General features: G+C 36.3%; 1 protein-coding gene across 1 annotated transcript in view; it reads right to left on the bottom strand.

Moving 5' to 3' along the window:
• ARHGAP42 (Rho GTPase activating protein 42) overlaps positions 1-18,233 on the bottom strand; it is a 148,211-nt gene that overhangs the window by 11,333 nt on the left and 118,645 nt on the right. The window contains exons 12-22 of the mRNA XM_048294611.1: positions 17,599-17,638; positions 15,988-16,050; positions 14,350-14,424; positions 13,588-13,672; positions 12,345-12,403; positions 11,472-11,577; positions 7,041-7,200; positions 5,077-5,221; positions 2,667-3,047; positions 1,466-1,622; positions 300-362 (exon numbers count right to left, since the gene is read on the bottom strand). Coding sequence (XP_048150568.1) covers positions 300-362; positions 1,466-1,622; positions 2,667-3,047; positions 5,077-5,221; positions 7,041-7,200; positions 11,472-11,577; positions 12,345-12,403; positions 13,588-13,672; positions 14,350-14,424; positions 15,988-16,050; positions 17,599-17,638 — 1,334 coding nt within the window. The remainder of the gene's footprint in view (positions 1-299; positions 363-1,465; positions 1,623-2,666; positions 3,048-5,076; positions 5,222-7,040; positions 7,201-11,471; positions 11,578-12,344; positions 12,404-13,587; positions 13,673-14,349; positions 14,425-15,987; positions 16,051-17,598; positions 17,639-18,233) is intronic.

The raw sequence follows: 18,233 nt of genomic DNA, 5'->3' as shown, positions 1-18,233 counted from the left end.
CTCATTCTAATTTAAATATTGTTAATTTTCTCTTGTATCTGTGTCCTTAAGCAGACAGCTGACCTGAGCATCTCTCACTATTTCCCTAGGTGAGAGAATAACTACACTGGCTGTTATTCTCTAAGAAATTTAGCTTTCCTTTAAAGAAAGAAGAAGCTTAATAAACCAAAAAAAATTTCACATGCCACATGATGCTGTCCAAAAGACACAGAACAAAGCTCCAACACTTCTATTTCAATCTCTGAAGCCAGCAAAGCAGAAAGGATTTTACAGAGTGTTAAGCAGTATGTAGCACTTACCGTCCTGAAGAAACTTGTTTAAGTGAACCAGCACTTTCGAACAACTGTGCTCTTGCAGCCACTCTGAAAATAAATGCACCACCTTGCTTTATACTACACACACTAGTTTCACTTTTAACCATCTAAAGACATGGATACATTTAAATTTTTTAAAAAATTATTCACTTACATGCCTATTCAACATACTTTTTAAGGGCATAACCTAATTGGGGCCACTGACTTCCACATGCTCCAGTGCCATGCTGAGTCACCAATGGAAACCTCAGCATCTTGTGTTCAAAACTATATTCATGGATGGCCAATAGATATATTGGAAATGCTATCACTGGAAGTCTGTCACTATCATGATGGAACTCTGAGCTGTGCAGAATTCTCTGTTTAAGTAAGACACAGGAGTCTGTGAAATTACTACTGTGATTCCTCCCAGATTACAAAGTGGAGAGGCTGAATGATATTCTGGAGTATTTGAAGAACTTCTTGATGCTCTGCAGATCTGGAAATCACTTGTTCATGGGGACAGAGATTATTCTGAGTCAAAGTCAGATCAGGAAAGATCTTCTGACTTTTAGGTCTTCTGAAAGCACTGAGAAACATTAGTAACCTAAATCTCAATAGACTAAATCACAACCTCTATTACTTAGAATGATATTCCTCTCAGCATTAAAGAAATAAAATCAAAACCAAACCAAACCAAGCCAAACCCCAACCCTTAGAAATCAACTATTTATCATGCAGCAACTGAAGACATTTCAGAGCAGAAGGTTGATTTTGTTTTTTTTTCCTTCCTCCAATTTTGGACTTACAGAAATAAAATCTGATGATCTTTCTGATATAACAGCATGTACAGCAAATAGCATTTCTGCTCCTTGAAACATTAAATTCCAGAAGAATCAGAGAAAATACTACTAATCATTTTTCTAGGAAACATTTCTACCTTATCTCTAGTCTAATAAAGTCAGTGGTAGTCTTTCAACTTACTTACAGACTTCGTGCCATCTCATATGTCTAGAGTTTTAACAAAACTAGACAAATAATTAACAAATACAGAAATATTAAAATCAAGCACTCACGCATGCTTTTTCAATTACTTATGTACTTCTCTGGAATCACTTTACAACAGACAATACTGTAACAACACAAATCTCCAAAGGGCCCTAATGACTTACACAGATCCTGGTCTTTGATAGCCATTACTTGATGCAGTATCTAATCTTAACCTCCTGCACATTTTGGGAGGCAAATCAGGGTTTGGTGGAGCCTTTAGTGTATCTTTGGTATCTGTTGAAGATAAGCTCTGTATAGATCCACTGCAGCTTTTGTTACCTAAAGAGAACACCAAATTATAGAGAACATTAAAGCTGATTTGAAGTTATTTCACAACGTGTAACTGTGCAAAGCAAAGGTTGTGCTGTTGCTGTTGAGGGTTTTTTTTTTTTAGGAGTCAAAACAGGTAGAGAAACTACTTACTAAGAGCAAGAAGAAACAGTCTTCCAGACAAAAAGACAGGAGAAAAGAACCAACAGAAAGAATGAGGAAATGATGTAGAAATTGAGAAGGCTAAAAAATTATATTGCAATTACGTGGCTAGATTGTACAATCACTAAAAAGTGACAATAAAAGCATTTATAAAGTAACACTTTGCATAAAATTGAAAAAAATTCACATAGGAATGGTTCTCAGGAAGTCAACTGATCAAAGCAGTGTGAAATCAGACCACATTAATTTGTAAGAATTAACATTTTGATATTCACTGAAGCTTCATGCAGTTAAAAAATATATTTACAATTAAATGACCATGATTTGCCTTAAACAATTGCCACTGTAAAATGATAAAGCAAATCTATATATGTACAGACTGTATTGCATAAGAAGTTAAGTCCTTTTAATAAATATAACCCATGTCCACATGTGTCCTTTCAGGTGACCTATCAGTGGACTGCTGCCTTGTTTGCATGGATGTTTTGCAATACAAGAACTGCATCTGCTTCTCTCCATATGCCAAAGAACAACCAATGCTTAATAATGCTTTAAAAGCTGTCTTAATACAGAGATCCTAAAATATAAGCACAATATCTCTATTACTAATATTTCTAATCCTATAGTATTATTCTGTATCATAAATTATAGATGAATTGTAGGAGGATAGAGAGTGATCTAAATTCTGAGAAACTTCTTGTACACCGAGAACTGTGCAAGTTATAAGCAATGGAAATATGTCAGCAGCAGTTTGAAAACTGAAAGAACATAGCACAAAAATTAAAAACAAACAAACAAACAAGACTAATGAGTATCATTAGCTTTCAGACCCAGCTGTTGTTTTCTGATGCATTAGTTAACACTGATGTGATAGAAGACCTTGGAAATTACCTTCAGCTGATGGAATTGATCTAAGGGAAGATGCTGATGACCTTTTCAGCCCAGAAAGACTGTAGGAACTCTTTTTAGTCAGGTCTGTTGGTGGAGAGGCATTTTCTGGTCCAGTGACAGAAGCAACACTTTGGCAGTCTGATTCCACATCTGTTTTGGTTGCATCCTCCTTTGATGAGGATTCTGGACTTGTAGTCCACAGGCCTGAACTTTTCTGGCCATTAGAAGAAGGGGGAGAGGCAATCCATGGAATCCCTCCCGATTTCTCCCTCGGCTGTGAGGGCGTGCACTTGGTGGTGCTGTTCTGCTCAGAGGAGTGAGAAGACAGAGATTCAATGCTGCCCATGGGAGTGCTGTCGGGGCTACTGCTGTACGAGTCACCTGGGGAGGAGGCAGGGGAAAGGAGAGAGTGTGAAAAAGATAATCTGCAATTTCTAATCATGTGCATTTCTTTCATGCCACTTTTAGCTCTTTTGTACCTTACTTGTTATCAAATTCATCAATCTGTGGTTTCCTGCAGAAGGAACACCACTCTTTTTTTATTTACAACTTGAAGACTCATCTTGCCCTTTTACAGACCGTTAGTCCCTTGAAAATTTCAAGACTGGCAGATGCATTTTCTGTAATTTTCTATGATTCCCTACCATTTGAAATCTGTATCTCTTTTCTCATGCTATATAAGATTTCTTTTATTTCTTGCAATATAGTTGTGTCCATGCTTCATTTAAATGATGACTTAAAACTATCTAGTACTCTGAAAATGTTATTGCCAGAAGCCTTGGCTCCCTCTTACCTGTCTCCCACCACACCAAGAGACATTTGGCAAGAAGAGTACCTCTGCTTGTACCTCAGCCTTTCATGGCACAAGTGAGATACTAACCGGAACTTGTTTACACAAGTGCTGCGTTTCAGCTAATAGAAACACAAGTGAAGAGCTGTTGAATCAGACGTAGTGGCAATCATACTGCCACCAAATGTAGCATCATAGAAGTCATACAATCATTTAGGCTGGAAAAGACCTCCAAGATCATCAAATTTAACCTTTGACCAAACACCACCATGTCAACTAAACCACAGCACTAAGTGCTACGTCATTTCTTAAATACTTTCAGGGATGGCCACTCCATCACTTCCCTGGTAGGTCTGTTCCAATGCTTGACAAGCCTTTCAGTGAAGAAACTCTTCCTGATGTCCAACCTGAACCTCCCCTGACAAAGCCTGAAGAAGCTTGCATACAGTCTGCAAAATATTTACACAGAAATGTCCCTTTTTTATACCTTGATACTGGTATTCATTCATTGCAGTTACACAGTGAAAAACACCTGAAACTTGACCAGTTTGTCCTCTGGTGAGTGTAACTGACTGTTCCTCTGTAACTTCTTACTCAGGATCCCATGTCATTCCTACTGGCAATCTATGTGCAGGGAGCTTTTGTTAAGCTCTCCCTGGCAGGGAACAAGTAACATAGGCCTATGGAAAATGCAGCACCTGTGCAAGAATATACTAAGGATAGATTTCTTAACATTACAGACTTCAGAACTACTACAGATCCTCAAGAACAGATGCACCTTAACTGTGGATTAACTTACTGAACCAGTCTCATGTAAATATTTTTGAGGAACCAAGGGACACAGAAGTTATTTACGAAGTCTGTTGCAGTAGTGGAACTGTTAACACCTTAAGCTTTTACAAAGTTTCAATACTCCTTACTGGTACAGTCAGTAAGTAAAAAAGTGGTGGCCCAAATGGATGAGAATGAATGAAGTGAAACTTTTTTAATTACATCTAAATAAAAATGAGTAAGCATTCTAAGCAGCAACTAATTATAGATATAAGTCCCCGCTGTTAAACAGTAAGCCATATGGTAAGTATATTGCTTCTCCCAGGAATATTAGTTTGTTTCTATTCCAGAAAACCTAACAAAGTTTCAGTGGTTTTGGCAGCATAAGCAGTGGGTGACTTTAAAGCAATGACCACAGTTTCATGCATATGAAAAAAGCCAAGTGATGGTTTTGATCTCCTATCCTTGACTGAATTACATTTTTTATAGGAGGAGAGAAAAGACTGTATTTACTGTTTCCCAACCTTACTAATCATCTTGCAAGCAAACGAGATGAACTTCATATAATGAACTTTTGAGTTTCAAAGTAGACTAAATTTAGATTAGAATATAAAGTCTACTTTAAATGATGTTGAACACTGTATGCAATGCAAGACTTGCCTATAACCAAACATCCTTCCTCATCTGAGAAGTGAGGAATGCAGTCAGTCAACAGTGCTGCTGTGACTCATAGAGGTTAAAAAGCTGATGCTTATGATCATTGGAATACAGTTCCTACAGGGTATTATTCAGGGAAAGTTAAAAGATGACATAGAAAGGAAGATAACCAGTATGCAATGACAAACTTACTGTCAGGATCTGCTAGACATGGTGTGTATCTTCCTTTGGGTTTGCGAGAACCTGTGGAGAGACAAATTGCTCTTGTTCTTCTTGAACTTGATCGGGACTGAGGCTGGGGAAGAGGAATATTGGGGTCTGGTGCAGTGTGAAATATCTGCATGATTAAAAAAAAGAGAAGGGAAAAAATGACATTAAACAGTAGAGGTAGTCTTACACTTTCATTATTAATCCATTTGTTTTCCTCACCACTGTGCTTGAAATTAACACTACAATTGTCTCATACGTTGCAAAAGAGTAAAGGCACAGAATATAAGCTTTGCTTCGATCTCATTTTACAACTCAAGAAGCACAATACTGAGCTGTACTTAATACCTATATTAATTTGTTGAAATAGATTTATTTACTATCTCTTGTTAAGAAGGGCTTAACAGTTGAAATTGTAAAACAAAATAGGTGCCCACTAATGACTCTTCTCTAAGAAGTAATATATTTTTTAAAAAATACTATGAAAAAGTTGATTTTTTTTTGTCTATGTTCCAGTGAAAGTTTTTATATATCACAGAAATATGTCACAGTCATAACTTATTACAATCAAATTTGGATTTCAGAAAGTTTTATTTGGCCAAACAAGTCAAGTTTAATGAGGAACAACTTTACATTTTAATGCAATTCCTTGTTCTTCTCTTTTACATCACTGCCACCACTGGTCAATTTTGCACTTCATTGCTGCAGAAAAAACTCAGTTTTTTACCATGCTATGCCAGAAGACATCTCTGAAAGGATTTCTGGGCCCTCTAGCTATAGGGCATTCCCAAAAGAATATGCAGTGAACCATGAAAAGACACCTTTGTGCCATTCATATAAGTCGAAGAAAGCAAATGTACTTCCACAGTAGGAAATACTTTGGTGGGCATCTTGAGATGCTCTTGGAGTACATTAAAACTGTATTAAGCACTAGCAAGTAGCAGATCAATATAAAAATATGTCTGTAGACAGAGAAATAGAGAAAGGGTGACTCTGTTGTGCAGTCATAGTCATTGTGCTGAATGAGCTCTAATTTTCTGGAGGGGAAATTCAGTGTTGGAAAAATGCAATATATATATATGTTTTGTAATCAGAGCAAAGAAGGCTATCAGGATCATAGCCATTTTGAGGAGTCCCTATGAAATAGAACTGATGATACCAAGCTGTATGGTCAGCACTTACTGATTAACCAGTGCAGGGGTTCCTGGTATTGACTGGGAACTGCCCCTTAGCTGAGTAATGTGTAATGAAAGAAACTCAAAGCTTTTTCACTTTGTTTTGTCAGTCATCAGAGGAGATGGCATAGCTCAACTAAGATGTCCAGAATAAAATTGCTTTTGACTATCAAGTAAATGAGGTCTTGACCGTTTGGCAGAATTCTGAAATCAAATAGTTTAAAATTAAAACAAAAAATCTGAGGAGGCCTTTCAGTGAAGTTGATACCAGCAATGGTGGTGACTGAAAGTATTTAAGATTTCCTGCTCAAGTCCTTCTCAACTCTTCTGGCGACTAATCTCCACTATGCAGCTGACATGTCCCCTAAGGACAGCAGTGGTCAAAAACACTCTGACCTGATGCACTCAGGGGAGAATCTGTGCATTCACCCAGAATGAACCTTCATACAATGGTAGCAAGAAAGAGCTGGAGCAGCCAGGAGCGATGTTATGACCTTCTCTTTATGTTTCTAGATTCAGGAAGTAATCTTCAGAAAGCAGCTGAAGATTGAGAGCAATGCCTTCAAAGCATGGGAGATTATGTCTTGGATCTGTACCCTGCACAGCCACAGAAGACTTGCTAGGAATACAGACCCATAGCATGGAGTGGGAAGAAGGTATTAATTCTATTAATGACCTACAAATGTTGGACTCTTTATTCTTAAGAACTTAATGATGGTAATGAGAATGAGATCTTAGTTCCACTTCATAACAAAACAGATAATTTCTTTCTACCTTTTCATAATGCTCTATCAGAATTTCAACGACGATATTCTGAAACTTAATGTTCATCATAGCAGCCACGGTTTCTTCTTGTGCTCTCATCAGAGTTGGTCCAAAGATAACACCAAGGTTGGATACAGTCATTAGATTTTGCTGACTGTGCAATGATACCCTTTAAATGAACACAAACAATATGCGATTTAATTGCTGTGCTAAACTACAATTTTAACAGGCAAAAACTTGCTAAGACTACTACTTTTACAAGATCCCAAGTTCATGCCTCCCTTTTAAATAAGTTTTTAAAACTTTCACTTTCACTAGAGTTCAAATACAATGTAGTACAACTACTATATTTCCATTAAGGCTCTTATCCTGCATTAACTTCATGGATAATGAGTATGTCTTCCTAGAGTAGTATTTTGGTTCCTGATATACATGACAGGGAAAGGCAACTGTATTTGGAGTTCTACACAGAGAGATTCAGACCACCTAAAGCTCAGAAGTCTTAGGGCAAGCACCTATCTCTCTCCAATGATTACACAGGACCTTAAATACTTTTGACTGGATTGATTGAAAATGCTGTGTGGTAACAGAGGTCAACCACAAACCTTAGTTTTCATGTAAAGCAATGAAGCTTAGTTACTGAAAACATTTAATTTTCAATAGGATCTCTTTGTCAATAATAATAATAATAAAAATAAACACAGGATCAATGGATTCAGTGAAATTATTGTTTCTGTACAATATATAACATTAGATGATCATAATGACATCTAGCTTTAAAATATATTAACCTTTTACTTCTGTATATTCTGTTATCACTTACTTTACCTTTTCTGCTTTTTTTTTTTTTAAGTAGAATTTAAAAACTAGGTTTTCCCAATAATTTATCAGATAGTTAAATCTCAATCAGTAATACTCAACACCCCTTTCCTCTCCTTACTACTAAGATTTGCCAAATAAAAACTGTATCAAAACAGATCCTTTGAAACAACTGCCAGTGATTCCCCAGTCACAGCTGTCCTATTGCCTCATGTCTGATGAATATTATGCCAAAGTAAGATTTTAACATCACCTTAATGCCTAATTTTATTGAGTCTGTTACCAAATGGGACTTAGGCACTGGTTTACATTTTCCTCTTCCGTCTCACTGCCATCTGCTACCATGGTCAAGCTGAGCATTTTTAGCCATTTCCTACACAATTAAAGTAACTCTTGCACCTTTTAAAATTAAGACATAGTAAAATCTATAAAACATTCCCATCATATTTGGGACAGGAAGATTTTAGCACCCCATTTACATCAAGAAGCAGGAGAAGTATAGGAAAGGGTTTTGTGTAAGAGGCAGCATGATTATAAACTGCAGGAAAACAAATGCCAATCTTCTTACAAGTTTCTTATACTACTTCAATAAGTTATCCCAAAACTTTCCAAAATGTTACCTCAGACAGACACACTGGCAGAGATCATTACTTGGAAGCCATATCATGAAAATGACTCTTTTGTTAAAACACATTTTTAGCTTAATTTAACTTTCTCTGAAACAGATCTTATGTTTATCTTAGATGACTAAGGGTCTTTTGGGAAGTCCACTGGTATTTAAATGAAACTGGAATGTTGAATAACTCAGCCCTAGATATGCTAGAAAAAACTTAAAAAACCTCTCCCTTTGCAATGTTACTCTGCACGGTAACCGTAGAGGTCTGTTACACAAACATTAAAATCTTATAGCGTAAGAGAGAAGGTAGTGTTTGTCTGGTGTTTAGGTTTCCTTGGTTACAAATTTGGTAGCTTGGTTAATAAAAGAAATGGTGAATTTAATAACACTGCAACCAGAAAGGGCTTTCTACAAAGCATTTCAAAGGCTTGATTTCTTGCAAAAGAGAAAGAACCCAGGGCTGTAAATGGATCACTTTGATAGCCACTTTCCCCTGACCTACTCCTACTGGTGCTGAGCTACAGCACAGACACAAGCTAAGGTAATCATGCATTTCAGGTAGCTGTAGGGCATTCACTGAGGTGCTGTTGCTTTCTCCTCAAAATCTCTTTCTTTGATGTATCACCAGCAAATTTGTGATACTGCCAGACTGCAGACTCCCAACTACCTACCACAGAAATGTATTGTGTTGTTAAATCATACCAAAGAATGATTCATTCTTTAGAGGAGACATAATTTGACTAGGTGTGTTTAAAAACCAAAAAATGAGTTACCCTCGTGAAAGTAACACCAAACTTGCCATGTTTGCCTAGCTACTGACTATGTATCCAAGCAGTATCACCTCTCTGCAGGGTGCTTTTCAGGATTTGCCAGTTTTGTTTGTTTGTTTGTTTGTAGTATGACCTACATCCCACATCATCTAGATCCTATTTAAATTTACACAGGACCACAGGCTAGGAAAAGATGTAAAGACCCTATGAGTTAAACCACGAAAAAATAATATTATCCTTATTTTATAACCCAGAGCTACAATATTTTCACTTTTCTGCAAAAGCATTTATAAAGGAACTGAATAGCTAAAAGAAATACAGGGAAAGGAATAAGCACTTTGAAATTGGATTTTCAACAAAAGAATGAAGAAAACAGGAGGTTGGATTTTTTTTCCCCCCAAGTTTTCCTATTTTCATAAAATTAGGCACTTTACTTGCCATTTATTTGTTCCTTGAAAAATCTCCACACAGTGGTAGGAAAAAGATGAGGGAGGAAGATGGCTAATACACTCAAGACTAATTTTAAATTCAGTCTCATTAGAATTGCTAGCATAAACAACAGCTGGCAAATTATATGGAAATTAGAAGGGGTGAACTGAATGTTGGAAAGAAAAGTACTGAAGGCACTCAGTGTAAAACTAAGATTTTATCTATATGAAATGAGAATCATAACGAAGATGAGAAAAGCAAGAGTTAAAGAGAACAATTAAAGAAGGGAATACTACAGGTATGCTTTTCTTTGGAATTGCATCTGAGATCACACTGAGAATAGGGAGGCCAGGAAAAGAGGTCATGAAAGTAAAGCTTGCCTTACAGTAATTCCACTGACAAATAAGTCAGTTCCTATGCTTCTATCTCTCTAATATTGGGGCTTCCAGACCAGCAGCTTTTACAAAATTGTTAATCCTTCACTAAATGCTTTCACTTGCCTGAGGGTTACAAGGGAGTAGGTATTGTATTTTTTAGTTAATTAAACACTTCCGTGCGTAAAGAAACTTATGAAACTTTTTTCCATCTGGTTCTCTGTGTCAGCCCAAGGATAACGAGAGGCAATGTCTGCCTAATCAGGTTTTGCAACGAAAGCATTTACAGCAGCTTGCTATAATGTTAGTTCTCCAGGTGCTAATGACATAACGGGCTAAAGAAATTTTCAAAGTTCTCATTTCTATAACAGGAAGCAAAACTGCACTAGGCCCTACTGTAGACAGCTTATTGCAGCCTTATCAAGCTGTGATGAGAAAAGCAAAACACCTTGGACATAGTGAATTGAATGAAAACCACGAGGAGTCCTCTCATGTCTTCCACGTCTTAGTCATGTGAGCATTATCTGAACAACTACTGTTTCACTATTCACATTCCCAGATGACTGATAAATGTACTAAAAAGTATACAGCATCCTAAATCAGAAGGAATAATACGTATTAAAAAGTATTCAGCAAATACTAGTGAAAACTAACCAAAGATGTACAGAAACTTATACAAATAACATTTGATGCAGAAACAGGATGAAGTAAAATGCAGTAACAGTATATAATCACAACTAGTGATACAGAGAGACATAAGAGAATAAAAACTTGTATTTTTTTATCTCCCAGCGCATGCCAAGTGTAATTCTGTAAAGACAAAAGGTTACCAATTTAAAGAAATGCCAAATCTTTTCCATCTAACAATTAAAAATCAAGGTAATATTAAGGGAGATTCAAAAGTTGGATATCTATATAGATATCAAAAATATAAATAATAATACTTAAAATTAGTGCTTTTGAGTGATACAACACTTCAGACTTGTTAGAGAGAAAAATAATATCAAACATGAAGAACAAGAATTATCATATTGTCTATCTCAGTCTGTCTCATTTCTAATCTATCTCATTCCTGAAACACTCTGGAACTTTGATACAGATTCAAACCAGCGTTTTCCATCAATCTTGGCACAGTTTTAGATGTTTCTTAAATTTATTTGGTTACAAATCCCTGTAGTAAGAACATGAATGAAAACATTGACTAGGTTTATTTTATAAACCTAGTTGGCCATCTTGGTGACACTTTATGATGTTTTTATTTTGTTTCTACAGAGAATATTATTCCAGTTAAGTTGAACAGCATTTTAGAAATCAAATGTAATTTCAAGTGTCGTTGTTTCAACACAGAGAATGGATTAAGCAACACTGACAAATTTAAAACAGAAATTATATCTTACAACGATATCAAAGAGAAAAATAAAAGAATAATTACTTGACCAAGTGCTTAATAAGGATGTCCAGCATCTCTCTGTTCTTCTCTGGTAATTTATGCACAAGCGCATGCACCGCCTCAACTCTGTAGTTCTGATCATCTGACTCTATTGAACAGAAAACAAATTGTTGATACATCAGAACATGTGCTAAGAAGTGACAACTAATGGCATCAGTGCCTGTATGCGAACACAAACATGCATTAAGAGAAGCCAAACAAAATCAGCTTTCAAATCATCAGGAAAATTTGATTATATTTATTAGACTGTGAAATCGGTATTTCAAGTATCGCCTAAAGCAATTCCTATCAATACTGGAGCCAACAAATTAATGGCAATATTGACCCGATGTGTCACTTCAGTGGAGTCTAAGATTTAATATAAGAAATATAGATTAAAATAGCTAAAATTATTTAGTGTCTTTTATTCTTATCAAGACAAGAGAAAACAGAGAAATACATTCAAATTCGAAACTGAAGTCATTAGAAAAACAATCTCTGCTACCTTTGTATCCAATTACTCCATTTGTGAAAGGAGCTCATTTTTGCCCTTTCTGATTTCTCAAGGCAAGCTAGGAAAATAAAGGTCCCTGGATGAGAGGGATGAATGTTACAAAAGAATTATCAGCCTATATAAAACAAGCAAACATCTAAATGAGGGTTCAAAACTTCATGCAGAAGGCAGTCACACAGAACCACTAAAAAGATGAAAACAAAGCACTGAATAGCTTCATCTAGTGTGACTTCTCTGTTTTGAGGGCTGTACCGCTGCATATTAGAGCAAGGAGAAAAGTAAAGATAGTGACTGAGGAGATTAGAGGTGAGAAACAATATTACTTTCATGAAAGTGTATTTATCATTTTACTTTTTACTTACTAACAGCAACAATGAAATCTTTGTGCAGCTTGAAAGTCATCAGTGGTTCTGAAAGACATCTGGGTGTAAAAAAACCAAAAAGGATATTTAAAACAGAATCAAAATCTAAGTTTTATGAGTGTGATTATGACAGCCCTCAACATCTGCACAATATTCTACTGGTCCTAGGAAATCCAATTCAGTGATGACTGGTAACAAGTAGCATACAACTCAGTCATGTACACAGTCTGAAAATCAGTTTAATCTGGTGTCACCATGTAAGTTAATAAGGAAAATGTTACTTCAGCACAGAGCCTTAATGTTTCCTGTCTTACATATTGTAAGACAGGAATAAATACAGCTGCAGACATGGTATAGTGGGCTGCAGAAGCAACCTTTTGCCCAAGAAAGTCAAAAATACAATGAAATTTGGGACTGAAATTCTGATCTGAGAGATCTTAAAAGAGTCATTCTCTGAAAGGCAGACTGTGAGTTGCCTTACAGACACAAACAGCTACTGCTTGCTAGCTCATGTCCTAATTTCACACACACAGTAGCTACAATGACTTGTGCTTCTGAAGATACATTATAAATTTCTTCAATCAAAGCCAGTCTTTTCAATGAAATGTACATGAGCATTCTGCTATAAACTCTAGGCATGTTTTCCAGTTTAATAGGGATTTCTGATGCTGCTCTTTGTTAGTGAATTGTTTAGGAAATCCAGATTTTTAGAAGGCACAGAACACCCATCATCTGGGCTGGACGCTTTTTATTATGTCTCTTTTGAACATTATATATTGCAATCCGAAAGTGTTATCTCAGAAGTACCATAATTTCTGAATATTCCGTCTCTTATCAGGAAAAATGACAGGAGGGATGTTTTATTTGTGAAGATATTAAGAGCATAAGATAAAAACCCATGCTTTTGCTGGGACTTTTATTCAACCATAATGTCATGAAATCTTACGGCATACAACTTAATGGATTTGCAAACAAAAGACTGAGCACAACATGCTTTGTGGTTAACACAAAAAATTTAAATAAAAACATGCAATTAATTGAATTTAGAACTATATAAGGAAGGATTAGCTTAAAAAGGTAGAAGGTATGTATTATTATACATAATCATGGGAATATTAAGCAGGATAATAAAATACTCAATTATTACCATAGCAATGGATACAAGAAATGTAATATGATATTAACAAGCCAAAGATTATTGGGCCAGAAAAGGAATACTGAGACTGTGTGGGATCATACTTACCTGAGGTAGTTTTTTAGTCCACTTGTTATTGTTTTATTGTCCCAAAGTTCCATATCAATATCCATATCAGGAGGAGATTTAGGGGCTGGTAGAAATTTGAATTAGGATTTTGTTACAGTTTGACTAACGCATTAACCAGAAAAGTAGCAAAACAAAAGCTACTAGATCAGCCATTTAGCTCAACTGATTATTTATTAGCTAGACTAATCACCAATCTGATCAATTTAAATTTTTTCATCTCTGCCAAAGTACTAATAAAAATAAATTCAGTGCTCATGGTTAGTAACTGTAAACATTAAATATATGCACTGTATCAAAGGGTTAAGTAAGCCCAAATCCACAGAGAATTACTAATGCATTTGTCTTAGACATGCAAACACAGGCATCAGAGAGCTCAATTAGCAAGAAAAGTGGAAGACTGGAATGAGTGTCTATTAAGCTAAGCCATGATGTGTTACGGAACTAAGCTTTGGAGAACTTCTGGAACAAGCCAAATACATATCAATAAATAGAACTTTAAAGCCAGAAGAAAAGCATTTTTATTAGTAATTTGCTCATGTGTAACATGCAGAAGTGAATACTAATGCACACAACCAACTACAGACGAATCACTAATTTTAAGAGTGAAAAGTCAATTTAGTGGCTGTAAGTGCACACACAAAACTGTGAATATTATGACACACTCTTCTGAGCACAGCAGTTAAGGCAAAAGGGACCACAGCACACACTGCACACTGACAAAGGTTCACTTGAGATACTTACAAAATATGGTATTCATCAGCTTTTGCACCTTGGAATTTACACCACCTATTCTGTACAGCCCCAGGATTGTAATACCTACATTGGGAAAACAAGTAAATGAAAATAATGCAAATAATGCAAATAATGAAAATATGGTTATTTCAATACATGCTGATGCTTCCTTGGTGTATGTTTTCAAAACATCTAAATGTATTTATGGAAGACTGTGCCATTACATTGTTAAGTACTGCTTTACCCTACTGCACTCTCTTGTGGGATATTAAAAAAATTCATTCCACTGAGTCCACACCATACTATACATTATGCATAATTTTACATTAACAGAACCCTTCTGCATGGAAATGACCCATATTAGCAAACAACAAGGTGATGGCTAGAAAAAGTGTAAAATAAGACCCAAAAGCAGTCTTAAAACACATTACACACCAACAGGTTTATATTGCCTAGATGTCAGTGGAATTACTATGCATCTATGTTTGCTTAGACCATCATCCCTTTCAAATAAGATGTGATTGTCATTTATTTGAAAATAAAAATATATACTGTATACTGTTTTAACACATCAGTTGAGAATTTGTGTTGCCAGTTAAAATTGCCAGGCCTTTTTAAATAGCACAGATAATAATAACAAATAATGTTTCAAGAGTGACATTCAGAATACAGTATTTGATTATTTCAGTCATGATTATTTTATTATTTTTAACTGCTTTTTAAAATCATCAGGACTTAAATGTCCTCCATTCTCCCCACTTCAAGCCTTACCATTTAAAAATTGTCTACTTTTCCTTTGAAAACAGCATTCCTAAATCTGATCTCACTTTGCTAACCTAGGTGTTTTGTTTCGAAACCCTCTCTGCCCCAGAAAATAATGCAAGCTCTGAGTCAGCAGTGATTCAACAATGGTAACATTGTTGGCTGAGAAACGGGGTTCATGTTGAGCTCAAAGTTGCACAGAGAGACCACTTTTGGATTAGAAGAGATCTGCACACTGACAGTTCAAGAAAAGGCTATCTTATTGTCTGGGAGATGATACAGCCATAACTCTCCATTTAAGACTTACTGTGAGTTGTAAGATACCACCTTATCAGGAGAGTGATTATTCCTCCCTTTTTTTACATTCCCACTATCAAAAATGAGCATTGCTAAACATTAAATGTTACTAAATATTAAAAAAACCTCAAAACCAATGTACAACATGAGTGAATAAAATGATAGGAGTTATACTCTGCAAAAAATCAGCTGTACCAGCAGAGAATGCTGATGTCACTTTTGGGTCTTCAGATTTCACATCTGAAACCAAAGTTGGGAGCTGAGACTCCCTACAGTTGTATCACAGGAAAAGACAAGTCAGTGCACACAAATTAAAGACTAAAGATGTGTGCAATTGTGTATTAAGCTGTCTAATCAACAAGAAATTACAGAAAAAGTTTAAAAACCTCACTTAAATTATATGTTAAGAATTGTTGGAACTGGAGACAACAATTTTGAGTGTAAAGTACATAGATAAAATGTGAAAAGTCCAACCCAAATGATGGATGCCCTTCAAAGCACAGATGTAAAACATGTAGAATTAAAAAAGTAATATTTTAGAAAAAAAGTCATAGCAATCTAATACCTTATTTCTGATTTAATACACACCTCTTGTTTCTACAGCATGAATACATTTCCTCACGAAGTTGAAACCTGCTTCATTTAAGAACACTATAAAAAAAAAAGGGTAATTACTTTCCAACATCAATATACAAAATCTTCTGTTTAACTACATTCACACACTAGTCAAGGAGGGCTGATACACCGTTATCCATAACATTATGATATTTGTTGTGTAATAGGGTCTTTGTACATATATCCTTAGCATTCACAACCCAACTTTATGGTCATTCTGTACCATTAGAAGCTTAATATTCTACTGTCTTTCTCAGCAATCAGCAGCCTCTCTAAAAATACAGTTGGAAGCTGCTGAGCAAAATGCTTTTAAGAGTCCAGGACCTACATTATGACTAGAATATATCCATTGGTTTTAACCCAATAATATTCTTTGTTCCTTGCATATGCACATAATCACTCATAAAATGGTAATGTAAGAAAACAATCCTTGTTATTGAGTTTAATTAGTCATCTTATTTCAAATGAACGTATTTCTCATTAATGTTGCATCTTCAATGCCCACTGCTCTAACTACCTAAATAAAGATCTTTAAACAGCATACTTTAATTAACAGCATTATTAATTGTTATTTGTTAGCATTAAAATAAATGCCATCGTACAAAAGAACAGATATAGTGGCTTAAATTTCAGATTTTCAGAGTCTCAAATATACCTCCAATGAAGATGCATATCCAAATTTTGCAAATCTCTTTCTCAGACATATTATTTAAATTATTTTTACATCTTTGTGTTAATATAATATGATGTTAATAACCAATGTGTTAATACAGTGTTAATACAATTATGCTTACAAATCTCACAGTACCCTTAAATACACTAGTTTTGTTACTCGGTGTATGTCTAATAGGTGCATATACACCTAAAACTATAAAGATGTGATGGACCAGGGCCAATTGTGTGAGGCTCTACAAGGCCAAGTGCTAGGTCCTGCACTTTGGGTCACAGCAACGCCAGGCAGTGCTACAGGCTGGGGGCAGGGGCTGCAAAACTGCCTGGTGGAAAAGGACCTGAGAGTGCTGTTTGGCAGCAGATGAACGCTAGACAGCAGTGTGCCCAGGTGGCCAAGAAGGCCAATGGCACCTGGCCTGGATCAGCAGTGGTGTGGCCAGCAGGACCAGGGCAGTGACCGTCCCCCTGTACTCGGCACTGCTGAGGCCACACCTCCAATCCTGTGTTCAGTTCTGGGCCCCTCACTGCCAGAAAGACATTGAGGGGCTGGAGCGTGTCCAGAGAAGGGCACCGGAGCTGGGGAAGGGTCTGGAGCACAAGTCCTGTGAGGAGCAGCTGAGGGAGCTGGGGGTGTTTAGCCTGGAGAAAAGGAGGCTCAGGGGGACCTTATCACTCTCTACAATTGCATGAAAGGAGGGTGTAGCACGGTGGGGATTGGCCTCTTCTCTCAAGTAACAAGCAATAGAACAAGAGGAAATAGCCTCAAGTTGTGCCAGGGGAAGTTTAGATATCCAAGAAAGTTATTTCACAGCAATAGAAATAAAATTAATCTCTTTCTCCCACACGCATATCAAGAAACTGTAACATTACAGAAATCTAGCTGCATATGGTAACTCAACATAAAGAGCTTACTTTCTTCCTTCTTGCTAATTATGGCCGGCAGTGTGTATATCTGTAAGAAAAAAAAAAAAAACAACCAAACAACAACAATGCAATAGGACAGTGTTTGTGCTTTACATCCTTTATTGCCATGTTTGTTAGTAGTTGCAACATGCTATGTACTAGACTGCTGCTAGGGAAATTCCAACCCTGCCTTCCACCATCTCTTGACATTTACTGCTGCAGCACACAGCTGGGTTAACAGCTCTGTGCTACCATAATGCAACCAATGCATTAGAAATCAGACTTACTGAGTCCAAATGGGTTAAATTTCAAAACAGCTAGTGATTATAATTTCTGTACTGGTTCAGTCAAACAAGAAGCATGTAAAAACACTCATCTATTTCATAAAACTGATCAACTATTCTTTTCCTATCAGATACAGGTCTAACATCACCCTCACCCAGTGACTACTTTAAGAGTAGGGAAGAAAACTCAGACAAGCCTGTCTCTCAGTAGCTTTCAACACGTCTTTCTGCTGTCAGCAATGCCTTTTGAGATGGTACTAATTGTTTATTACTCCATGACACTGCACACTGCCCAAAAGATGGCTGTTCTTTACCATTGTAATAACTACCACTTCACATATGTTACCTGAACCATGGATC

Source organism: Corvus hawaiiensis, chromosome 2, assembly GCF_020740725.1.
Source record: "Corvus hawaiiensis isolate bCorHaw1 chromosome 2, bCorHaw1.pri.cur, whole genome shotgun sequence".
Lineage (NCBI taxonomy): Eukaryota > Metazoa > Chordata > Aves > Passeriformes > Corvidae > Corvus > Corvus hawaiiensis.
This window is presented reverse-complemented; position numbering and strand designations above follow the sequence as displayed.